Source organism: Zingiber officinale, chromosome 2B (genome assembly GCF_018446385.1).
Source record: "Zingiber officinale cultivar Zhangliang chromosome 2B, Zo_v1.1, whole genome shotgun sequence".
NCBI classification, from domain to species: Eukaryota; Viridiplantae; Streptophyta; class Magnoliopsida; order Zingiberales; family Zingiberaceae; genus Zingiber; species Zingiber officinale.
The window spans coordinates 16,597,823-16,623,839 of NC_055989.1; the positions used below are offsets into that span (position 1 = coordinate 16,597,823).

Below are 26,017 nucleotides of genomic sequence, written 5' to 3' on the forward strand. Positions count from 1 at the left end.
TCTAACACTTTAACTGAGTGTGTAGGAGAAATCCAGCTAGGTCAATGGGCCGACCAGATAGCTGGTGCAAAATCTAGATAGGTTGACAGGCTGATCGGATATCTGGCACGAAGCCTAGCTAGGTCGATGGGCTGACCGGATAGCTGGCACAAAGCCCAGCTAGCTCGACGAGCTAACCGGATACTTGGCACAAAGTCCAGATAGGTCGACGGGCTGACCGAATATTAGGTAAGTCACTGGAGGGGAGTGACTTGGTGAGGGTGCATTCTCCGTTCAAGGGAACAGTAGGTGTCGATCCAACTTAAAACTATTTCGGGAATCTAAGTTGAGATTGTGACTAGATTCTGGTCTCGGTGAGACATAATCTAATTACTACCTTTTTTACTATAATTGTGCTAACACTTTGTTTTGCAAGGTAGTATAATTTGTATTTACCTCGGACTAACATTTTTTTGCAGGAAATTGATGTGTTGGAAAATGGTGGTCTGGGCGCCCGGAAGTGAACCGGGCGCCCGGAGCTGGTTCGAGCGCCCGGAGTGCAAAAAACTTATCTCGTCGCCATGTGAAGCGCGCTGATTGGTTGGGCCAACATCACAATCCAAGCGTCCGGAAGGGATCCGGGTGCACGGAGCATTCCTATAAAAGGAGCCTTCCTCCATAGCTACGGACAATAACTTCTTCTACGACTGCTCTGTTGCGCTCTACTCTTGCGACGCTGCGAAGCCTCTCCGACAACCTACGGCTCGATTTTCTTTTCAATTTTTGTCGGTATTCTTTTCATAGTTCATGTACTTATTCTGTAATCATTTTTTACGAATTATTAGTGATTGCCCAACAAAAGCACTCGACGAGTACAGACCTTGGAGTAGGAGTCGACGAACGCTCCGAACCAAGTAAAATTGGTTTGTGTTAGCGTTGTGCCTTTTATTTTTCCACTGCGTACTCGATCTAATAACGGATTTTTTTTTCGATCGCTATTCACACCCCCCTCTAGTGAACTCTACAATCCAACAAGTGGTATTAGAGTAGGTACTATTCTGATTTGGTGCAACCACCAATCAGGCAAGGGGGTGAAAGTTTTTTTTTCTTTTTTTGGCTTTAAGTTTTTTCGATATAATCCAAAGTGATATTATTACCTTTTTAGAAAAATTTTCTTCGTAGAAATTAAACTGAACTAGTGCAACACCATTTTAGTTGTAATATTTTTTCTTTCTCCCACACTACTAATCCAAGACCAACTCTTTGGACCCTCTCTTTTTTCTCTCTCTCTCTTCGTGTGCAGGATTCATGGCCCAGACCAAGGGTTACAACACCGTCCGACCTGCCCTATTCAGTGGCGACGACTTCCCATACTGGAAGAAACGAATGGAAGTCTACTTGAAGACTGATTTTGACCAGTGGTTTAGCGTCACCAGAGGCTACAAGGCACCTGTCGACAACTCCGGAAACCCAATGGACCCAGAACATTGGAATCCGAAAATGAAGAAGAAAGTCTAGATCGACTTCAAGGTGCTCAATACACTACAATGCGGGCTAACAAAAGAGGAGTTGAACCGAGTGGGCCCACACGAAAATACGAAGGAACTGTGGGACAAGCTCATCTAATTGCACGAAGGAACTAGTGACACAAAGGTAACCAAATGAGATCTTTATTTAAATAAATTGTTTAACATTAAGATGCGGGAAGGAGAATCTGCGGGTCAACTCCACGCGAGGATCAAAGACATCCTCAATGGGCTTCATACCATTGGTCACCAATTGGAGAACCGCGAATTAATAAGGTATGCCCTAAACACAATTTAATAATGACTTGCGGGAAAAACTAGTAGAGCTTCATAAAGGCACATCGGAAGAAAAATTGGCAAGAAGAGATATCCTCTGAACTCAAGTAAATAATGTGAAACTTGAAAAAGGAGATAAGGTATCTACACTTCATTCTAAAATTAAGGAAATATTGAATGGACTAACAAGTGTAGGTGAGAATCTCTCCAACCGTGACATAATGATGAAAGCCATCAATGTCTTCCCAAGAACCACAACTTAAAGCTCAATTGTAGACTCATTCTATATTTCAAGGGATCTCGAGAAGTGCTCTCTAGATGAATTCTTCTGCTCTATAGATGAATTATTCTCAACAATGGAGCTCCACGAAACTAGAGTTGAAGAGCTAGATGGAGAAGTCCATAGATCAAGGGGAGTATCCCTTGTGGCAAACAAGAGAAAGGGTAAAAAGAAGAAGTCTTCATCCCCACCAACCTCTGACTCTGAATATTCAAGCACCTCAATGGATAACGATCAAGAGGCATACATGGTAAGAAAAATGAGAAAAATATTTAAGAATTTTTCAACTAATAAATCTCATGCTAGGAAGAGTTCAAGAGGCAAGAGTAAGACAAGGAGAGTCATTTGCTATAATTACCAAGGAGAAGGACACATGAGGGATGAATGTCCTCTTTTGAAGAAAAAGGAAGAAAGGAAGAAGGAAGAGAAGAAGAAGACAAAAGAAAAGGGGAAGAAGGTCAAAAATCTCAAGGCAACATGGGATGATCCATCATCATCGAAGGAAGAAGAACACCATGTTTCCCATTTTTATTTAATGAGAATTGATGACATAGCCACCACCTCATCCAAAAATGAAGAAGGAAAGAGCTCAAGTGAAGAAGAAGAAGAAGGGAGCTCAAGTGAAGGGGGAGGACAATCTTCCGACTCGGACTTCTCGGTAAGTGAGGTATACAATCTTCCCCTTCATGTTTTAATTAAAATTACAAATGAAGATTTGTTTAAGCCTTAAAAGAAAAACAAATTTTTGAAAAATGATATTAGCATGCTTAAGAAAAAATTAGAATCCATGTCTATTAAGGATAAGGATGTGCATGCTTCTTCTTCCTCTATTTAAATGAACCATGTTTAGAAGAAGAAAATAGGGAATTAAGGGAAAAGGTATCATACCTTAGAAAAGCCCTTGAAAAATTTGAAATTGGCTCTAAAACCCTAAACATGATTATTGGGAGTCAAAGAACAAGTTTCAACAAAAAGGGTTTAGGGTATAAGGAATCCAACAATGAAAATCCTATCATTGTCTAATTGCTAAGGGCAATCAAAGATAAAACTCATAGATAGGAAATAGATCCCTAAGGAATACTTAGTCAATCCAATTAAGAAGAACCTCTATTGGGTACCAAAATCAATTCTCAAGGGTTAGAGGATTTTGGAATAAGTCAACCATAGAAGTCATAATTCTATTTTTTTTTTTCTATGTGGTTGACTTGAGACCTTAAGGGGGAGCACTTAGCCGTGAATATAACCTCATGAAGGATAAGTAGAGGTTACCTTTATGTCATCTCACAATGCTTGCTTTATCATTTTAAGCATAGATGTGAGATGCTAGGATGATACTAATAATTCACTTATGCTTATGGCATTTTGATGAGTTATGAAATGTATCAATGTTTAGTGATCATAGGCCAACTATGGGGAAAGTAAATATTTAATTAATGGACATCTTACCCATAAATCATAGTTGGATATTTTAAATGTTTTGAAAATATTCTATGCTTTACTTATAGAGGTACACTTATCGTGAAACATATGAATGCAAAACAAGATTTCAAATTGATACACAATTGCATGTTTTCAAAGTTTTTGAGATTTAGTTAAAATTTCAAAAATACTTTGATTTTCTATGAAAACATATTTTTTTCTAGTTAGAGGACATTAAAATAAATATGTTTTCAAATTTTTATGATTTTTTGAATTTTTTAAAAAATTTTATGCATTTCTGAAGTTGGCTTCAAAATGTTAAAATTTGAACAGCATATGTACCAGTCAACTGTATTAGATACCAATCGACTGGTACATGATTTCCAACACTTTCAGAAGCTGGTCTTGGTTAACTTAGTCCAAATTTTGATGTTATGGTATGTGTAATTGTTTGGTACAATCTTCTCGATGGTGTCAAAGGGGGAGAAATGGGAAAGTTCAAGTTAGAATGGACTTAATTCTCCATATGTGTGCAAAACTTAAAAATTAAGGTTGAGAGCATATGTTAAGGGGGACTTTAGATTTACACTTCATGTTCCCATATTGCTTGTAATTTTTAAGTTGTTATTATTTGTGCCTAACTTAAACATATTGCCACAATCAAAAAGAGGAAGATTGTTGGTGCAATCGACCTAAGTTTGATCGGTACGATCATGGTTTTGATGTGTGTGTCAAAGAATTTAAGGTAGGCTTTCATATTGGTTTGATATGTATGTTTGAGTCATGCAGGACTTGGTGAAACAGACATGAGGAGCTTGGTACGACCAAGTTTGGGAAGCTCATCCAAAGGCTCATATCCTTGAGTCGGTGAAGGATGGTGTGGAAGACATCTGAGGGATCGCCGAACGAGGAGCAACGGAGTGAAGCCAAAGGAAGCGGACTTCAAGGCAATGTGAAGGATGACATGGAGAGGAGTCGTGGGCTGAGGTGCATCTGAGGGACGAAGGCCGGGAAGGAGGGCTTCAAGAGGCGACTCCGGAAAGGATGAGTATGAGTGTGTAACCGGGACCAGTCAACTGATGGAAGTTACAGTCGACTGGTCCAGTTAACTATGCAGTCAACTAGGAGCGAACAGAAGCATTTTGTTCGCTCAGCTAGTAGTGACCAGTCGACTGGTACTTTCACCAGTCAACTGGTAAGTGACCATTGACGACCGTTGGCAGAAACTCTGATTCTTCCAAGTAGCAGTTGGTTGTGTCCAACGGTTGCACCAGTCGACTGATGGAAGTATCAGTAGACTGGTGTGTTGGGAATGTGTTATCTTGTGATCAACTCTTTCCTTTTTATATATTGGAAGCTTGGAGCATTGAAGGAGGTTACTGATGTTGTTAATACACTCCTAGTCTTTGCCTCTAAGCTTCCAAGTCTTCTCTTCCTCTCCAAACTTAAGTGTCACCTTGTAAAGAGGAAGAGACCATTGTGAGAGGTTTGCTCCACCAAGAAGGAAAAATCTCTAGCCGGAGATTACCGTGGACTAATCCACCGAAGGATTAAGGGATCGTCCACCTCAAGGACAAGCTGTGGAATAGGAGCAAGCAATCTCTGAACCACGTTACATCGAACGTGTTAGCGATTTTATATTCTTTACTTATTGCTTTCATTGATTTAGTTTGTATTTTCACTTGCGTACTAACCTTGTAGAGAAGTTATCGATTTGGGTGTCCAAGCTATTCAACCCCCTTCTAGTCAGCCACAAGATCACCAACAGATGGTTACTCTCGAGGGATCACCTATGTGAGAAAGAAGTGAGGTCACTTCAAAGAGAATTGGAGGCACAATTCTTAAAGCTTATCACAAAACCAGGTGTGTTCATGGCCAAGAATGAACACACTCATGAGAACTGAATTATATCAAGGAAAGTCTTGGGTGAGATTTGTCAATGCTTACATAAACGGCAGAACAGTTCAAGGACATCATATCTACTGCCAGCTAGTAAGCAAACATATCTTTACAAGGGAAGGTTCAAAGGGTAAAACCTACCTATCATATACTTGACTCAACCTTTGAATGCTACCACATGTCATGTATTCCATTCATGTAGGGGATTGTTAGAAATGTGAATGGAATAAAGAGGTGGAGACGAAGAGACTTTATTGTACATGGGTTGTTAGTCCCATATTAGAAGTCTCTTGGATTTTTTTTGTTGGTTTAAATTATGGCACGTGCATTGATGTTGTAAACATATGCATGGGGAGAGACTCTCTCACACATTGGTGCGCAGGGGTGGGTGTAAATCCAGGGCTCGAATTGTACTGAACCAAAGTTGACTCATGTACGAGCACGACTTGTGCACGTTGAATGCTGGACCGGTCAAGGCAAGATTTGCCCAAGTGAATAAGTCAACATTTTACCACCTGAATCTTTTTTTGCTACCTTCTCAAGAGTGTAACGGAAGTATTAATATAAAATTAATGGTAATTCCGTAACGTCTGGACATTAATGGTGACATTAAACTCATTAATGATGACTTTTTAATGTCTCGACATTAATGAGGTCATTAAACCCATTAATAATGATTCCGTAATGAAGAGACTTTATTGTACATGAGTTGTTAGTCCCACATTAGAAGTCTCTTGGCTTTTTTGTTGGTTTAAATTTTGGCGCATGCATTGATGCTATAAACATATGCATAGGGAGAGACTCTCTCACGCGTAGGTGCACAGGGGTGGGTGCAAATGTAGGGCCCAGATTGTACTGAACCAAGGTTGACTCATGTGCGAGCACTACCTGCGCAAGTTGAATGTCAAACCAGTCGAGGCAAGATTTGCCCGAGTGAATAAGCCAATATTTTACCACTTGAATTTCTTTTTGCTACCTATTCAAGAGTGTAATGGAAGTATTAATATAAAATTATTTGCAATTTCGTAACGTCTCAACATTAATGAAGACATTAAATCTATTCATGGCGACATTAAATCTAGCATTACATGACCATAATTTCGTTATTCATTGCAGGTAAGGTGAGAACTCCTATATAAAGAGGCTGGATCCTGAGCAAAGGAAGAGAAAGAGCAAGAGAGAGCGCAAAAGCAAAAGCATTCCTCCACCTTTGTTCCCCGATTCTTTTCTCTCAGTCGTGCATCCGTTCGGCTGAACTACTCGTGATAGCACTCGGGTGCATTTTCAGTTTGCCACTAACAACCAGTGTTTGGTTGCGTGCATAGTTTTTCCATTATATCTTGAGAAATAGACGACCTGAGAGAACCTCAAAGCACAGCCAGAGGTGGGACGAATCTTGTTTAAGAAAATTGCGTTGAACGTAGGCCTCGGTATCTTAGTCAGTGAATTTTCTTCTCAATTCGGCGATCGACTCCCGATTCTGCTACACACCGCATCAACTATACAATTTGGACCATCGGAAGCTTGGCAGAACCAGCCCCGCTGGCAGCCTGAGATTATCCGCTCAGGTCATCTCAACAAATAAGTTAGAATTAATTTTGTGTAATTTCAATTCAATAATTTTCTTGAATATCTCCGATAACAAATTGTCCAATAAAGTTTTCATAAAACTAAACCATATGTTGATCAATTTGTCACGCGAAATTAGGCGTGCAATGTAATCGTATATCTTCTTCATTCTTCTTTTATAAACATTCAAAAATCGAACACCAGGGAGATATTATTGTTTCATCTGAATTACTCAAATCCTTCTAAGATGAAATTAGAGTTTTGATTACTTCCTTTATCTACAAAAGGTTTCAAAAAACACAAGAGCAGTGCTAAACTCAGAGTACAAGCAAATTTCTTTTCGCATTCTCTACTGACAAAACTCATCCAAAATAGTATCTTTCCGCTTCACACTTATTTAAGTAAAAAAAATGGATTTTTTATATTCTAGGGGAAAAAGTTGGTAGTTTTTGTCATTCTAGGGGAAGAGTCGTCAGCTAAAGGCAAAGCGCGGTCAACCTTCAAAACCCTAAATCTTGCATGGCAAAGAAAGAAAAGCAAGAGATCGACATCTAGGGGAAGAGATTGGTAGTTTTCGCATACCCCAAATTACTGGAAGTTCAGAGAAAATGTATGCCCACTGAACCTTCAACAATGACGCATGCCCAGAGAAAATATCACGGAGCAAGAGATCGACATCTAGGGGAAGAGAAAGGGGGCAAAAAGAATGGGGGCCGATAGGGTAGAGAAAGAATGGGGTCACACGCTAAATATTTTGGACGCTAAGTATTTTGTTCAGCAGTAAGGTGAGGGTTTATTAGTTTACATGCATCTATAAATTTAAAATTACCTTTGTACTTCATCAAATACATTATGTTGAAGTAATATGCTAAAAAAAGGAGTGAAGCTCGTACTTTTTTAAATATGAAGTAAAACATGCTTTTTTACGTGTTATTACTGAAGTTGTTCATTACCCAAGTAATATACTTTCAAAATTACTAATTACCAAAGTAACGTGTGCTAAAGTAAAAAGTAATTTTTCTACTAGTACAAGAATTTATCATGCCACAAACAATTAAGTTTAGAGAATGAGAATCACATGATATGTAAAATGCTCTAGGATTAATGTCAAGCTATCTCCTTTACACACCTTGATTTTTGTCTTTCATATTAGATCCAGTATCATAACCTTACCCTCTCATATTATCAATATCAAATTCTAAAGATTGTAAAATAACTTGCAATTCATTGAAAAGACCTAAACCAGTTGTATCTTCTATATTTACAAATTCTAAGAAATACTCTTCTATTTTAATTGAAGTCTCTGAAACATCTACATATCTTAATATAAGAGTCATTTGTTCTTTATGACTTACATCCGGTGTACAATCATAAATTACTAAAAATTATTTTGCCTCTTTTACTTTTTTAATTATTGCATTATTGACTTGGAGGATAAAATAGATATTAATTTATTTTGAATTTTATGACTAAGATAATGATAATGAATCTTTTTTATCTTGAATGAGTCAAAAATGCTCTTGCATTATTGGATCAAAATCTATAATCATTTCAAGTAGACCCAAAAAATTACCATTACCATTTTCATAAATTTTGTCATGAGTACTACAAAATGTCAAATTATATATAGCAAGACATTTAACAGCAACAACTATTCTTAACATAATATGTTTCCAATGTTTTGTGTCCTTTTTAATTTGTTCTTGTATTTCCTTATCAATTGTTAATGTTTTCTTTAATCTCATTTGTAGTTCAACAAAAGAGTCATTTGTATCTCCTTCATCTGGTCAGTTTAACCAAGGGTTGATTCAAACAGGATTTGATATTTAAAAGAGAAAAGTCTAGTCAGAACTAGACAACTAGCAAGGGTAAGTCTGAAAAGTCTAGTCAAGACTAGATGACTAGTAAGGGTAAGTCCTAACTGGAGGTTAGGTAAGGGGAAGTCCTGGTAAGTGAAGTTAGGCCCTAGTGAGTGAAGCTAGGTAGTGGAAGTCCTGGTGAGTGATGTCGGACCCTAGTGAGTGAAGCTAGGTAGTGGAAGTCCTGGTGAGTGAAGTCAAGCCCTAGTGAGTGAAGCTAAGTGGTGGAAGTCCTGATGAATGAAGTCGGGCCTAGTGAGTGAAGCTAAGTGATGGAAGTTCTGGTGAGTGAAGCTAGACAATGGAAGTCCTAGTGAATAAAGCTAGGCATCTCTAAGGGAATTTAATCCTAGGTAATATGTGATCGACTAGTTTTCGATCGACCACACGCGGTCGACCGGACCAGCGAATTATCAATAATTCTAACTGTTAGAGTGTATACTAAAAGCCTAGTGATCCCGTCCGGAAGCTGAGTCGGACGAAGGCCGGTCGCGGTGGACTGGGCGTTGACGGAAAGTCGCGGGCGGTGCAGGCTCCCCACGGATGGCTGATGCGGCTGCAGGACCCTGCGCACACTCAGACGATCCCCCCCTCACGTTAGAGACCAAAACCCAGGGAAAAAGTCCCCGGATCAGGCCCTCCGACGCTCAAGTCAGGTCCTTTTTCCCCAGAAAAAAGCAGACAGAAGAAGAAAAGGAAAACAGTTGTGGAAAAAAGTGACGAGGGAGTGTGTGCGCGTACCTGCGTACGAGGGATTTCTCCCCTCTTATGCGTCCTCCTGCTAGAACCTGCCCCCCTTGTCAGAAAACGTTAGACGCCCGGCTTTGTCCTCTAGTCCTGGACACCTGTCGCGCTGCTATTTGTTGTGAAAGCATCTTTCTGTTAGGAACCTCCGCCTTCGCACTTGGGTTTTGTCCTGTAATGAAGGACAGCTGGCAGGCTACTACTCTCTATGGGGGCATCTTTTCGTTTCAGGAACCTTCGCCTTCGCCCGCATCGTTGATATGTAATGATTACCCCTGACGGACCGTTGAGATTCTCCGCTCTCGTATTACTTAGCTCCTCCGATCCATGGTGTCCCCTCACCAGCCTGCACCTGTGGTTCGCATTTCCAGGCCTCCAATTCACAGACCTGCAACCCTAACTGTCTAGACATAGCTACGCTGATCTTCAACCTGCATCCTGCGCTTTGTACTTCTTGGCCCTCAACCGCAGGTCTGTAGCTCGGGCTGCTTCTGATCAGCTCTGCCGCTTCCGACCCATTGGCCTATACTTCCATTTCTGGACCTCTGCTTAGCTCTGCCAATACCGACTTGCATCCTGCGCTTTGTACTTCCTGGCCCTCAACCGCAGGTCTGTAGCTCGGGCTGCTTCTGATCAGCTCTGCCGCTTCCGACCCATTGGCCTATACTTCCAGTTCTTGGCCTCTGCTTAGCTCTGCCGATACCGACTTGCATCCTGCGCTTTGTACTTCCTGGCCCTCAACCGCAGGTCTGTAGCTCGGGCTACTTCTGATCAGCTCTGCCGCCTCCGACCCATTGGCCTATGCTTCCAGTTCTTGGCCTCTGCTTAGCTCTGCCGATACCGACTTGCATCCTGCGCTTTGTACTTCCTGGCCCTCAACCGCAGGTCTGTAGCTCGGGCTACTTCTGATCAGCTCTGCCGCTTCCGACCCATTGGCCTATGCTTCCAGTTCTTGGCCTCTGCTTAGCTCTGCCGATACCGACTTGCATCCTGCGCTTTGTACTTCCTGGCCCTCAACCGCAGGTCTGTAGCTCGGGCTACTTCTGATCAGCTCTGTCGCTTCCAACCCGCTTCTACCTATGCTGAGCCCTGACTGCCCTGTCAGCCTGCCTTTTTGACCGCCAAGTCGCCATGACTGTTGACCGCCACCCCCTCGTGACTTTTGACCGCCACATAGCCTGGACTTTTCTAATCCTCTCCTCTTGGGCCCCTCCATCACTGACCGTATCACAAGCCTCCCCCACAAGTCTAGTCGAAGGAGGACGACAGTCTGACTGACTAGACCTCTGCACATTTCTGTGACTTCGGCCTATCTTTGTGACTTCAGCAGATCTCTGTGTATCTGCCTCAGCGTATCTCCATGATCTCAGCATATCTCTGCGCACCCTGCTTCCTGCGTCACGCATCAGCTTTTGTGTCGCGTTGCTTGGGATACCATGCCTTCTTCATTATGTCGTCAGTCGCTTGGGGTGTCGTGCCCATGCCTTTGCTTTGACTTGGCCCCCCGCCTTCTTTATAAGGAGCCTCACGGTCACTTCTTCGCTCCATCCTTCTTCATTCCTGCTTCCCTACTACCTCTTACTCACCCGCGCTTTACCTGCTTTTTCCCCCCGAAATGCATTCTCCTTCTTTTGACAAAGTTAATCAACCACCTTCCCAAATGTGGATAGATCAGCTCACCTCGCAACTTGCCGAGAAACAACGCGAACTGGAGCGCCTGTCCAGGGATCGGGCTCGTCTGTTGGCTGCCTTGCATAACATGGACGCCCTGTATCGTCTTACAAAATCTCGCGTGCATGCAGAAAAGGCGATGAAAGATGAATACCAGTTTGATCTGCAGCACCAAATTAGCCGCCAAGACCGTTTACAACGAGAGCATGAGACAGAGCTATCTCTCCTCCATGCGGTTCTTGAAGACAAACAAGACACGCTCGCCCGGCAACAAACAGTCATCGACTCCCTTCACGCGGAGCTGGCCCGGGCCGTGAGCGCGCCTGAATCTCCCGACAGGTCTTCACGCGGGAGTGCTCGTTCCCCAGGGCCAATTCCTTCCACGAGTCAAAGCTGGCCTGGGGAATAGTTGTCGCGGTGGCTCCTTTGTCAGGAGGCGTTTCTGCCTGTAGCCTTGGCTGTATCCCTCCCTTGCTGAACTGCGCTGCTACGCTTGTAGATCCGTCCCCTTTTGGCCCAGTTTCTCCTGCTCAATTTTCATCTAGCAAACATTTTTTTAGAGATTGGCCCTTGTGTAAGAGCCTAGAGTCGCTTCATGATTTCTTTTCATGCATGTATCTTGGATAATAAAGTCAATGTAGTGCTTAAAAATTGCAACTGTGATGAACGTGTAAAACCTGATTTCGTAGTTAATATTGGCACTGTAGGAGTAGGGTAGATGGGGCTCCGCATCCCTTGCCCTGCATATTTGCTGCATATTTGAAATTCGCGCAAAGTAAAGTTAGATGTAGCTGACCTGATTATGAAAAACGCCCTGCTCAAGGTGAGGCACATCTCTCAGCAAGGTAGTTAGGCATAGGCACCGAGCTCGCTTATGATTTTCACAGAGGGGCTGATTTTTGATTCCCGCATGGGGCCGACCTGAAAGGTCGTTGGTCGTGAGGACAGAGCTCACTTTTGATTCTCGTATGGGAGCCGACCTAAGAAGGTCGTTGGGCGTGAGGACAGAGCTCACTTATAACTCGCACTGAGGCGAGAGTCTGGGACTACCGACCTAAAAGGTCGTTGGGCGTGAGCACGGGGCTCACTTTTGATTCTCGCATGGGAGCCGACCTAAGAAAGTCGTTGGGCGTGAGGACAGAGCTCACTTATAACTCGCACTGAGGTGAGAGTCTGGGACTACCGACCTAAAAGGTCGTTGGGCGTGAGCACGGGGCTCACTTTTGATTCTCGCATGGGAGCCGACCTAAGAAGGTCGTTGGGCGTGAGGGAGCTCACTTATAACTCGCCGAGGCGGTCTGGGACTACCGACCTAAAAGGTCGTTGGGCGTGAGCACGGGGCTCACTTTTAATTCTCGCATGGGAGCCGACCTAAGAAGGTCGTTGGGCGTGAGGACAGAGCTCACTTATAACTCGCACTGGGGCGAGAGTCTGGGACTACCGACCTAAAAGGTCGTTGGGCGTGAGCACGGGGCTCACTTTTAATTCTCGCATGGGAGCCGACCTAAGAAGGTCGTTGGGCGTGAGGACAGAGCTCACTTATAACTCGCACTGGGGCGAGAGTCTAGGACTACCGACCTAAAAGGTCGTTGGGCGTGAGCACGGGGCTCACTTTTAATTCTCGCATGGGAGCCGACCTAAGAAGGTCGTTGGGCGTGAGGACAGAGCTCACTTATAACTCGCACTGGGGCGAGAGTCTGGGACTACCGACCTAAAATGTCGTTGGGCGTGAGCACGGGGCTCACTTTTAATTCTCGCATGGGAGCCGACCTAAGAAGGTCGTTGGGCGTGAGGACAGAGCTCACTTATAACTCGCACTGGGGCGAGAGTCTGGATACTCCGGTCCGAGACCGGTGGCGATGGCGCTGGTCTGAGACCAGTAATGCTACTCCGGTCCGAGACCGGTGGCGATGGCGCTGGTCCGAGACCAGTAATGCTACTCCGGTCCGAGACCGGTGGCGATGGCGCTGGTCCGAGACCTGCCGGACCCTCCTCGCTAGTAGCACAGATGTGATGCTCTCTTCAGCCTCCATCTGCCTCATCTGAACCGCCTTCATTACTTCTACCGGGCTGGGCGTTATTCGCCAGTTTCGCGCTCGTTCTGTCGCATCCCTCGTCTCCCTGCAAGCATATCATGAACAGTATAGGATGTGGACGGGAGAGAGGGAACATGAACCTTATTCGGCCCTGGGCACGCAACGTTCTTCTAGCTTGTGGGAGCTTCGCGTGCCTTTGCATGCTGGTGCGGTAACGAACCGGCTTGGGGGCTGTCTCCACCGAGATGCTTGCCTAGCTACTTCGAGTAAGCAGCTCTCCTGACTGCCAACCCATGCCTTCTTAACCTCCGCTGATCAGCCCTGTTCCCTGCGCGACCCCTACTGAATTGCCTGGCCTTTGCAGCTCTGTAAAATCTCCCGCTTGACCTTACCGAGGGATGCCTCTTTTTTAGAGCCACACCTTGTCATGATTACTCCGCCGCGCCTATCTTTAATAGGTTTATTCTTATGCTGACACCTGTCCGTTGCATTTATGGTCCACGCTTCCTGACGTCAGTTTCCATACCTTTTTCATACGCCTCCGGGCTTACTTCCCTCTAGATGGCTCGGGGCGGGTTACCCAAAAGATACTCGGCCCGATTCTTGATGCTTCTCAGGCATGAATGGGCTTTATAAACCCTAAAGGTCATCTGCCGCTTTCTTTCCAACGCTTCGTTCTCCTCCCCTCCTCCTCCGTGCTCGTCCTTGCTAGTGCAACTTGCCATCTTCTGGCCTGAGCTCGCGACCCCTCTACCCTTCTGATCGTTCCTGGCCTGTGATCCTTCTCGCCTCTAACCTTCTCGCTTGCTCCTCCCTCGCGACAATGGACGGTAAGGACCTCCCCTAGTATTCCTGCTATCTTTCGGATTTGGACCACCGTGACCTGTCGGTATTACAATCCCTTCTGCAATTGGATTCCTCCTATGAGCTTCGACTCCCATCACCCCATGAGCATCCTTCGTCTCCTCCTGAAGGTTTTATCACTGTTTTTAGAGATCAGATTGTGGGCGGTCTTCGCTTTCCTTTGCACCCCTTTATTTCAGGCTTGTGCCAGTATTGCGGCATCGACATCTCCCAGTTTGCTCCCAATGTATTTCGAGCTATCTGTGGAACCGTCATCTTATGCCGTATCTATCGAGTCCCCTTGACGCCTCACCTATTCCAGCACTTCTATTCTTTCTGGCGAGCCGAGGCGGGGATATTCAACGTTCAGGCCAAGCCGGGCTTTAAGTTCTTTGACTGCCTACCTTCTTCCAACAAGGGCTGGAGGTCCGGCTTTTTCTTTCTTAAACCGCCTTCCCCCTTAGCCGGGTCCTCTCAGTGGCGCCCCCTCCCGGCTTCGGCCTTTCCCCCACATGTTCATGAACCTGCTTGCTTTGCCGCTGCGGACAAGTTAACCGGTGTTCTTGTTCGCTTATCTGTGTTGATGCTGGAAGGCATCTTATACACCTTCGGTCTTAGTCCCGTCTCTGCAGAAATCTGAGCTCCCTTTGGTAAGTTGTCTATTCTTGCACGCCGCTCTTCGCTAACTGAGGTGCCTTTTCTTTTTTATTCTTGTAGCGGCCGCTATGCTCCGTTCCTTCGCCTGCCAAGAGACGCCCGCAGTTGCTGTCCTGGAAGCCCTGCATCAGGAGCTGACACCGGGCCTACCTTCTGATCCAGCTGCTGCCCTCGGCCCTCAACTTCCAGCACCCCCGCCCTCTGACGTTGTGATTGCCCCGCCGCTCTCTGTGCTACCTTCCCCCAGCGCTGCAGACCCAGCATTGTCCCGCACCTCCGATCAACCGGCGACTGCTTCCTCGCCCCTTAGACAGACTCCTCCTCCCCGTTCTACTCTGCGGTTGCGTGTGACGCGCAATAGCAAACGGACGGCCCCGGTCACCGCCACTTCTCCTCCACCTTCACAGCGCCAACGCGTGGTGATTCTTTCTTCCCCCTCCAAGTCTTCGGGCACGAGCTCGGCTCAGGAGACAAGTTTGGGCCAGGAACAGGCCTATGACCTGGAGGTAGCAAGCCCGCCGTTAGACCGACTTACTACGGCGCCACTCCAGAGCGCGCTACCTGCCCCGCCTTCATCCTCTGGTGGCCAACCCTTGGATTCGTTGACTCCTCCAGCCTCATCCCCTCTGATTCCAACGAGCTCGGCCGTGCCTATTCCTGAACCGCACTCCCCGGATTGGGCTTTTAGGGCCCTCTGGAGGCTTCCTTCGGCAACTGACCCGGCGAACGTGCCGACTGCTCCCTCATCCCTTTTTTTTGGCAGGGTCGACTTCCACGGGGCCTTAGCCAACTCCTGGCAATCGGCTCATCGGCAGTTCTGGGAAAGCGAATACCCTCTGGAAGAGCTCGATCAGGTTGCTTGCTCTCTGGTCGCGGTGAGTCCCTTCTTTCCTTCTTTCCTTTTTCTGGGTGTGCGTGTGTGTTTCCATAACCTCCTTTTCCCTCCTATGGGCACTTGCAGACCTGCTCGGCGAGTCTGAGCGTAGTCCAACGAGCGGCCGAGCTAGAACGGGAGAATGTGGCACTCAAGGCCCGTCTCCGGGAACTGGAACCCCCTTCATCTTTCACAGCTCCTCCTGAGCCCTCCCTGGAAGGCCTAGACTCCTGTCTGCCTACCGCCGGGGAATCAGCGGCCTCTGCCCGGGCCCTTTCTGACGCCGCATCCAACAGACTGCGGGCATTGGAGGCGGCCTTAAAGGCGAGTGAGTCCTCTCTGGCCTCTGAAGTGGAACGCCGTCAGGCGGCGACCTCTGAACTGAAAAACCGAGAGGCAGAGTTGCTTGCCCAGTCCAGGGAATTGGCTTTGCTGAAGCAAGGTCGGGAGCTCCTACAGATGGGGCTGGCTGAAGCTCAAACCGTGTCCAGTGCCGCTGTGGGTTGGGAAACCACCCTGCGAGCTCAGTGGGAAGCCTGCCAGGCCCAGCTTCAATCTTTGCACGCGGAGCTTTCGCGGGCCCAGGAGGCAATGTCTCAGGGTCAGAGTGACCTGGCTGCAGCTCGCGCAGAGGCTACCCAGGACAAGGACGCCATGGCAGAGTACCTGGCGGGAGAGCTCGGGCGGCTGAAGGCCTACCGCTTGGCCTATGTTCGTTCTTCCTTCTTCCTTCAGAAGCTGGGGCGCTGGATGGTCCTGCTGCTGAGTTACGGGGCTGCTGGCGGGGTGAGACAAGCTTTCGAGCAAGGTTATTTGCGCGCAGCGCCCCCCGCCGCTTTCTTGGATACTGCTCGCCTGGCCCGGGAATTGCCGCAGGACACCTTCCCCTCCTTTGAGGCGGATGACGGGCTCTTCTTCCTGGCTGCTCCTCCCCCTGCTGCCGCTTCAAACCCCGTAGAGGTGTCTCCCCAGGGTCTTCCTGCCGCCCTCCCCGAAGCTTCTGAAGCCCTTGCCCCTCCTCCTGCTGAACCAACCGACCCAGCTTCTCCTCGGTCGACTCCTGATAACCTGTCTCCTCCTTCTCCGAATGTAGTGTAACTAAAACTATGTTATGCCGCTTGCCGTTTGACGCGTGGCTACCAGCTCTTCTTTGGTGGTATTTGTGTAATCGTACTGACCTCGATCTGCTTATCTCCGATTTCCCCTGCGATCCGACAACTGTGTCGCGTCCCCTTCGCGTGCTTGTAGCTTGTTTTCCGTGGCCAGTCGTTCGTTGATTTCGGCCGAGCTCTGATGATCAGATTTCCCTTGTCTATTTTCCTTCGCTACGTAGCCTCTCTCCCCATCGCTGCCCTTCTACTGAGCTGGCCTGGGCCAAAGGCTACCTCGCGTGTCTGTGCAACTCACTGATTTGACTTATCCGCCTTCTAGGAACCCCTCCGTACACTTTTGTCCTGTTTGAAATAATCTCCTAGGGAGGCGCTTCGTATATCGAGCCCTTGTCGTTCCCTTAATGCCCCCTGGTTACCTTCTCGAAGCTCATCACAGAGCGTTCCTTGTCTACTCCAAACCCTGCATCTACCGTCCGTTGCTGTCTTACGAAAATGTCCTGCACCCACCATACCTATAAGTATCATCTGACTCTTTCTTTCATCGTCACAGTAGAGCCTTCAAACGTCGCCGCCGCCGACTAGTTTCCTCCGAGACCTTGCCGTGATCCGTCCCTTCCCCTTTGGCGCTCCTTTGCGATTGTCCTCTCCACCCTCTAAGGTGTTACCTTCCTCTATGGCCTCTCCTTCCTGGGCCTCTCTGTTGGCGGAGCATTTCCCAGGCGTTTCGAACTTCGCCGAGTTAGATTGGGATGACCTACGGTACACTTATGAAATCCCTGTCAGCTTCCGCCCTATCATTCCCACTGTTGTAAACCTTTACTTCGATCCTCCGCCGGGTTCGTGTACTTTCTTCACTGAGCAATTTGTGTCTAGCCTTCGTCTACCTCCACATCCATTCCTATCTGGAGTGTGCCGCTACTTCAACATCCCCTTAGGTCAGTTAACTCCCGACTCCATAAAGATTTTATGTGGCTTCGTGATACTCTGTGAGGTTTGCGAAGTTTCCTGGTCTGCTCCCCTCTTTCACTGCTTCTTCGCCCTTGCTCGGCGCGCCGATGGTCTTTTTGACTTTCAAGCTCGCAGTCAAACTGCCTTTTTCTCCCGTCTTCCTCCTCCTCACGCCAACTGGAGGAAAAAATTCTTTTTTCTCCGGTTTCCTGAAGAGACAGACTGGCCTCTGCGTTGGCAACCTGAACTTCCTCCGCCCCCGGTGTTGGAAGAGTATCATATGGACCTCTCCTATGCTGTAGCGGCGACAAGAATGGAGCTTTGGCGCCTGGATCTGACGAGACTGCTATCTGAAGACATGCTTTCTTTTTTCCGTCTGAATCCCTCCTTCTCTGGGGCGCCGCGCTCATTGGGTAAATCCGCGCTTGGCTCTTCTCTTCTGCTTACGCTTGTTTTATCTGCAAGGATAACCTTCCGTGTCGACGCCTACAGCGGAGGCCCTGTATCGTGCCTCAGAGGTTCTGCCCCTGCCCCTAGACGATCTGGAAATAATGCGACGTGGCCGAGTAATCTTGGAGAGGCGGCTACTTCCTTGTCCCGGCCCCGCTCCCCCCGGGGCAGCAGTCCGACCCGTTTCCGACCCCACTGCGCATGAAGCTCCTCCTTCACAGGTCGCCCCGAGCAGGGATCAGGGTCATGCTCAGGCTAGCCATCGAGCTAGGCGGGTCTTCCGAGGAGCCCCCCGGGCCTCCCGAAGGGGTCGCGCGGCTCTTCATCGCGCGGGTCGAAACTCGTCTGGTCAAGGCGCTGCGGGTGGCGATGCCACGGCCCCCTCCCAGGGTCTCCCTCATTCTGACGATTCTGGCTCTGATGGTCAGCCCCAACTTCAAAGACGGCGCCGAAGACCAGGTCTGACTTCTCGCAGACTCTATGTTGTTCCCTTATCACCGCAGTGCTCCTTGCCGTCATCATGGCTGGCTCTAACATCATTTCCTCTTGTTATTGTTGCGTTATTTCCCTAGCAGCCTCCCCCAACCCCTACAGGGGAAGACCCTCTGCGTTTCGTTCTGCCCCCCTTCCGCAGGAGGAGGACAGCCCCGATGAGCAACGTGGCCCGGCATCAGGCGAGCCCACTCCCGAGGCGCCTCCTGCTCCTCCCGGCTCGGACGCAGGCCCTTCTCAACCCGCCGGCCCTTCTCAACCTGCCCGCCATTGTTATAGGACCACTATCCCCTCTGAAGCAGCTCAGGCTCGACGACATGATGTCTCTACTAGCGTCTTGGCTATGAAAGGCTGCCTTGGCAGCTTATGGGCAGAGAGCATGAATCAAATGGGTAGCTTGTCGCCCTTAGCTCAAATGGATAGGTTCTCGAAGTCTTGGGCTAAAGTAAGTACCTTGTTCTTTCTCCTGAATGCGAGTTTGTTTTAACTGAGGGCTGTTATTCTTGCTCTAGACTCACGCAGAGTCCTTGGTGCTGAATCAATCCTTCCACACCCTCCATCATGAAAGCAAAGACCTCCGGGACAAAGTCTCCGAACTAGAGCTACAACTGAATGATCCCGATCAAGCCAGCCACGCCTTGCGAGCCGAGATTCGAGCTTTAACCAACCAGACTGAGCGACAAAAAAGGTCTCTGACGCAGGTCAGAGATGAGCTCCGAGCTGTGCGTGAAGAAAGAGCTGCACAAGAGGTGGGATATCAGCAACAGCTCGCCCACCAAGTTCGGGAGATTCAGTCCAGAGATACCCTGATACAGGAGAAGGACAATAAGCTGGAGGCTCAGGCAGCTAAGTTGGCAGCCCAGGAAGTAGAGCTGCAGGCCTTGAGGGAGGAACTGTCTCAGTCTCGGGCGGCTCTGGCGGGAGTGTCTACAGCCTTGTCAGCCTATCAAGAGGGAGAAGAAGCTCGTTGCCTGCGAAGCCGAATGTTGTATCTGACTTCCCCTGAATTTCTATCCCAGGCTGGGGCACGCTTTGCTATGACCGTGCCATATACGACGGCGGGAGTTATCAGGCAACTGAACGCGCAAGGCTTCTTGAGCTCCATCCCCGCAGCAGACTTCTTGAATCACAACTTAATCATTCAAGGCTTTTCGGATGAGATTTTTGCTCCTTTTAAATGATCTGTACTAGACACTTAAACTGGGAAATCGTTACATGTACATATGTCTTTTCGAGTTTTCACTTGACTATCCTACTGTTTCCACGCCCCTCGTCTGATCCAGCCTACGTCCACAGAGACAACCCCCTCAAACTCGATAGAGCCGCAAGTAGTTGGCACTCCAAGGTCGATCCAACTTCCTTCCTTAAGCGTCTTGTAAATAGTAGGCTCCCGATGCTAATCTCTTGATAACCTTGTACGGCCCATCCCATTGAGGAGCCAACTTCGTCACTTCCCCTAAGGGCTTTATCTGCTTCCAGACCAAGTCGCCTTCTCCGAAGAACCGAGGGATCACCTTCCTATTATAGTTCTGTCTCATCCTCTGTCTGTAGGCTTCCAACCTGGCAGCTGTTTGCTCACGAATTTCGCTGATGAAATCCAGTTCCGCCAGCCGCCGCTCGGTGTTTTCTCCGTCGTACATCATCCTTCTCACAGAAGGTATCCCGACCTCCAAAGAAACCACCGCTTCATTACCATAGACCAGATGGAAGGGTGTCAGACCTGTACTCTCTCGGGGCGTCGTACGGTAGGCCCACAAAATTCCTGGGAGCTCGTCCACCCAGCTGCCTCCCATGTGATCCAGCTTGACTTTAAGCCCGCGTACTATTTCCCGATTGACCACCTCGGTCTGACCATTACTTTGAGGATGAGCCACTGAGGTGAAGGCCTGAGTTATGCCGAACCCCTTGCACCAATTCTGTATCCTGTGCCCCTGGAATTGTCTGCCATTGTCCGACACTAACTTATGGGGTAAGCCAAATCTGCAAAATATGTTTTTCCACAGGAACTGGATCACCGCATCTTCAGTGATTCTGGCTAGGGCTTCTGCTTCTACCCACTTGGAGAAGTAGTCTACTGCTACCAACAAGAAGCGCCTCTGCCCGGTAGCCATCGGGAAAGGCCCTACGATATCCATACCCCATTGGTCGAAAGGGCAGGATACTGTAGAAGTTCTCAGCAGCTCTGTAGGTCTGTGCGTCAGGCTCTGGTACTTCTAGCATGATAGACAAGTATTCACCAACCTCTGTAAGTCCTTCTGCAAGGTAGGCCAGAAATAACCAGCCAGCAATACCTTCCGAGACAGCGTTCTTCCCCCAGCGTGATTACCACAGCACCCCGAATGTATCTCTTGCAAGGCCTGGTCCGCTTCCTCCATATTCAGGCACTTGAGTAGAGGTCTGGAGAAAGACTTTTTGTACAGCTGATCCCCAATCATTGCATAAGAGTGGGCTTGCCTCCTGATCATACACACTTCCTCGGGATTAGTGGATATGGCTCCTTGCTGAAGAAAGCTCATTATGGGCGCTCTCCAATCAATTACTTCTCTCGCGTTATTCTGTAAATCTATCTGGGCTACAAGGAAGGTCTGCGCTATAGATCGGTCGAGCGTCCATGTACTCAGGGAACTAGCCATTTTAGCCAACTCATCCGCTTTTTCATTTTCAACTCTAGGAATCTTCGTGACTGTGACCTCCTTGAATTCTCCCTTCATCTTTTCATAAGCCTCCTTATAAACTTGCATCCTCTCGCTATTCACCCCAAATTGCCCGGTTGTCTGTTGCGTTACCAGCTGGGAATCGGAATATATGACGACTCGGCTCGCCCCCACATGCCGAGCTGCTTGCAGGCCTGTTAGTAGAGCTTCATATTCTGCCTCATTGTTGGTGGCTCTGAAATTTAACCGCACGGCCAACTGCATAATATCTCCGTGTGGGGATATGAGCAGTGCTCCTACGCCACTCCCCCGATGGGTAGCCGACCCGTCCACGTAGATTTTCCAGACCTCTTCTGAGTCCGCTGGGTATACTTCAGTCAGGAAATCTGCCAGAGCCTGTGCTTTGATTGCGGTTCGAGGCTGATATTGTATGTCATACTCCCCTAGTTCAGTTGCCCACTTAATAAGCCGACCCGCCACTTCCACCTTGGTGAGAGCTCGGCCCATTGTACTGTTCGTCAAGACGGTAATGGGGTGCGCCAAGAAATACGGCCGGAGATGCCGAGCCATGAGAACAAGTCCATAGACCAACTTTTCCAGGGCCGTATACCGAGATTCGACCCCCTTCAATAGATGACTGAAGAAATACACCGGTCGTTGTACATTATCCTGCTCCTTAACTAGCACAGCCCCCACGGCCTCGGGGGTGGCCGACAAGTAAACCCAAAGGGGCTCTCCCACAACAGGTTTGAACAGTGATGGCAAAGATTCCAGGTACTGCTTCAGCTCTTCAAAGGCCTGTGTGCATTCTTCCGTCCATTGAAACTTGGCCGCTTTCCTGAGCACTTTGAAGAAGGGCGCCGCTCTATCTGTAGATTTGGAGATAAATCGGGACAGGGCTGTTATCCTGCCGACCAGCTTCTACGTCTCCTTCAGATTCTGAGGGATCTGCATGTTCCGAAGTGCTTGCACCTTCTCAGGGTTGGCCTCTATCCCTCTTTCGGTCACCAGATAGCCCAGAAACTTCCCTCCTTTGGCCCCGAATAGACATTTCAAGGGATTCAGCTTCACCCCATATTGCCTCAGAGTCTCACAGGTTTCTTCTACATCTTTTATCAGACTGGACGCCAGAGGGGACTTGATCAGGATGTCATCAACATAAACCTCTACGTTCCGCCCGATCTGAGCCCGAAAGACTTTGTCCATCTTCCTTTGGTAGGTAGCTCCAGCGTTCCTGAGTCCGAATGGCATGACGGTATAGCAGAAAGTACCGTCAGCCGTTATGAAGCTGACTTTCTCCTGGTCTTCCTGGGCTAAGGGTATTTGATGATATCCCTGATAAGCGTCCATCATGCATATCCTTTCACAACCAGCCGTTGAGTCCACCACCTGATCGATACGCAGGAGGGGATAACAGTCTTTGGGAGTGGCTTTGTTGAGGTCGCGAAAGTCTATGCACACCCTCCACTTGTTGTTTGGCTTCTTCACCAACACGACGTTAGAGAGCCAGGACGGGAATTGCACCTCTCGGACGTGTCCAGCCTTCAGGAGCTGCTCTACTTCAGTTCGGATAATTTTATTCTGCTCGGCAGGGAAGTTTCTCTTCTTCTGCTTGACTGGCTTAGCCTCGGGTATAATATGCAATTTGTGCTCGGCTACTTCTGGTCTGACCCCAGGCAACTCCTCTAGCGACCAAGCAAAGACGTCTCGGTTGCGGCTCAGACACTGTATCAGCTCCGCTTTAAGCTCCGGAGGTAAGTCACTGGCGATGCGAGTGATGCTCTCCGATCTGTCGGGGTGTAGCTGGACCTCCTCCCAAGAGATCGGTTCTTCAGTAAGAGGTAGCGGTTCCTCTTGGATAGCGTGTACTCCCCCATCTTGCGTCCTCCAGCTTTTGCGCGCCTCTATTCGGACCATGTCTATGTAGCAGCTACGAGACGCTTTCTGCTCCCCCTTGACCTCCCCGACCTGCTCGCCGACCGGGAACTTGATCTTCTGGTGAAAGGTGGAAACGGCAGCCCGGAACTCATGCAGGGCTGGCCTTCCCAGGATAACGTTGTAGGAGGAAGGCGAATCCACCACAATGAAAGTGCTCCTCCGCGTGCGCACCAATGGCTCAGTGCCCATGGAAATGGCCAGCTTGATCTGACCCATGGGCTTGACTTCATTACCTGTAAATCCGTACAAGGAAGTGGTTACAGGTTGTAGCTCAGCGGCGTCGATCTGCATCTCCTCAAACGCAGCCCTGAATAAAATGTTAACTGAGCTCCCGGTATCCACAAAGACCCGAGCCACTCGGCTATTAGCAATAACGGCCCTAATTATGAGGGTGTCATCGTGGGGCAGCTCTAAACCCTCCAAGTCTTGGGGCCCGAAGCTGAGGACAGGGCCAGATGCCTGCTCGTAGCTGCATCCCACGGCCCCCACATATAGTCGCCGGCTATGTGCTTTACGGGCCCGGCCTGAGTCCCCGTCAGTGGGCCCTCCTGAGATCATACCAATCTCTCGCACAGCCACGTTGGCCCGATTATCAAGTTCTCCAACGTCTCTTCGGTCTTCGCCGGGGCCAGCTTGGCTAGACGGGCCAGCTAGGTCGGACCGGGCCTGCCGAGCACGTCCAGCTACAGCCCGTTCTTCCTCCATTCTCTGTATTTGGGGCGCTAGCGCCGGGGGGGGCAAGCCTTGCTCCGCAGCTCGCCTGGAATCCCGGGCGAATTGGAAGCAGTTGCTGAGATCGTGTGTCCTGGACCGATGATATGTGCAATATGGTGCTCCCCTTGGTCCAGGCCTGGGCGCTTGTATGGCGGCGACTCGCGGAGCTAGTCTGGCTCCCTGAGCGGGCTGGAGGGCAGGTTTGGGTTGAACGCGCTGAAAGGGCTGGGGTGGCTGGGGTGCTCTTCTTTCAGGTCGGTTGCCTGGTGTCATCGTCTTCTCGGCTTTCCGCCTGGCGGCCTGCGCTTCCTCCACTTTGATGTAGCACGAAGCTTTCTCCACCATATCGTCAAAACTCCGGGCGGGGTTTTTGATGAGATCTCTGAAGAATTCCCCTTCTCGCAATTCGTGAGAGAAGGCGCTCATCAGTATCTCAGAGGTGGCAGAGGGGACGTCGTTGGCTACCTGACTGAATCGATTGATGTAGCTTCGCAGGGGCTCAGTTGACTCCTGCTTGAGAGCAAAAAGACAGTGGTCGGTTTTCTGGTACTTACGACTGCTGGCGAAACGGCGCAGGAAGGCCGTTTTGAAGTCCCTGAAGTGGCTGATGGATTCTGGGGGCAATCCATCGAACCACTTTTGCGCCGATCCAGACAGAGTGTGCAGGAAGACTCGGCATTTGACGGCATCGCTATATTGATACAATATAGCTGCGTTCTTGAACTTTCTCAGATGCTCTTCTGGGTCCTTGCTCCCATCATATTCTCCAATGTTTGGGGCTCGGTAACCCCTTGACAGGCTTTCTTTCAAGATCTGGGCGGAGAAAGGTACCTTATCGTCAGGATCTTCGGGCAGATCTTCAGCCATGACCACGGCCTTCCCCTTTCCTGAATCCCGAGGCGGGTGTAGCGAGCTTTCCGCCACTGAGGCTGGCGGTTCCTCCCTCTTTGGACTACGCCCGCGAGGTCCGGCCTGATGATAATCGCGGTGAGGCTCTCGGAATGAAGCACGCGGAAGTTCTTCCGGCTGCTTCCTCTTTGAGCTCCTGTCGGAAGCGGGAGCTAGTTCTTTGGATACCTCAAGGGCTAGGCGGGGTCGTGAAACTGTGCCTTGTCTTTCGGAGGCGGCCTGCTTCCTAACCTCCTTGAAAAGCTCGTACTCCCCCGCGGTCATAGTTACGTTGATCCTCCGGCTAGAGCTTCGACCGGAGTCCTCCATCTTCACGCTCCGGAACAGGTTGTTGTGTTCCCACAGACTGCGCCAAATTTGATCCCGTCTGGAAGCTGAGTCGGACGAGGGCCGGTCGCGGTGGACCGGGCATTGACGGAAAGTCGCGGGCGGTGCAGGCTCCCCACGAGTGGCTGATGCGGCTGCAGGACCCTACGCACACTCAGACGATCCCCCCCCCCTCACGTTAGAGACCAAAACCCAGGGAAAAAGTCCCCGGATCAGGCCCTCCGACGCTCAAGTCAGGTCCTTTTCCCCCAGAAAAAAGCAGACAGAAGAAGAAAAGGAAAACAGTTGTGGAAAAAAGTGACGAGGGAGTGTGTGCGCGTACCTGCGTACGAGGGATTTCTCCCCTCTTATGCGTCCTCCTGCTAGAACCTGCCCCCCTTGTCAGAAAACGTTAGACGCCCGGCTTTGTCCTCTAGTCCTGGACACCTGTCGCGCTGCTATTTGTTGTGAAAGCATCTTTCTGTTAGGAACCTCCGCCTTCGCACTTGGGTTTTGTCCTGTAATGAAGGACAGCTGGCAGGCTACTACTCTCTATGGGGGCATCTTTTCGTTTCAGGAACCTTCGCCTTCGCCCGCATCGTTGATATGTAATGATTACCCCTGACGGACCGTTGAGATTCTCCGCTCTCGTATTACTTAGCTCCTCCGATCCATGGTGTCCCCTCACCAGCCTGCACCTGTGGTTCGCATTTCCAGGCCTCCAATTCACAGACCTGCAGCCCTAACTGTCTAGACATAGCTACGCTGATCTTCAACCTGCATCCTGCGCTTTGTACTTCTTGGCCCTCAACCGCAGGTCTGTAGCTCGGGCTGCTTCTGATCAGCTCTGCCGCTTCCGACC

At 48.9% G+C, this 26,017-nt stretch overlaps 1 protein-coding gene across 1 annotated transcript; it reads left to right on the top strand.

Annotated features, from left to right (window-relative positions):
- The first annotated feature begins 14,826 nt into the window (after nucleotides 1-14,826).
- LOC122048176 lies at nucleotides 14,827-16,730 on the top strand. Its single transcript, XM_042609771.1, has 2 exons — nucleotides 14,827-15,633; nucleotides 15,720-16,730. The coding sequence occupies exons 1-2, from the start codon at nucleotides 14,827-14,829 to the stop codon at nucleotides 16,728-16,730; spliced, it is 1,818 nt and encodes a 605-aa protein (XP_042465705.1).
- The last annotated feature ends 9,287 nt before the right edge of the window (nucleotides 16,731-26,017 follow it).

What these genes read in the sequence shown, in the direction of transcription:
- LOC122048176 (XM_042609771.1), top strand. Translation starts at nt 14,827, where the DNA reads ATGCTCCGTTCCTTCGCCTGCCAAGAGACGCCCGCAGTTGCTGTCCTG. An exon ending in TTGCTTGCTCTCTGGTCGCG is followed by an intron (nt 15,634 to 15,719) that starts GTGAGTCCCTTC and finishes GGGCACTTGCAG; the next exon opens with ACCTGCTCGGCGAGTCTGAG.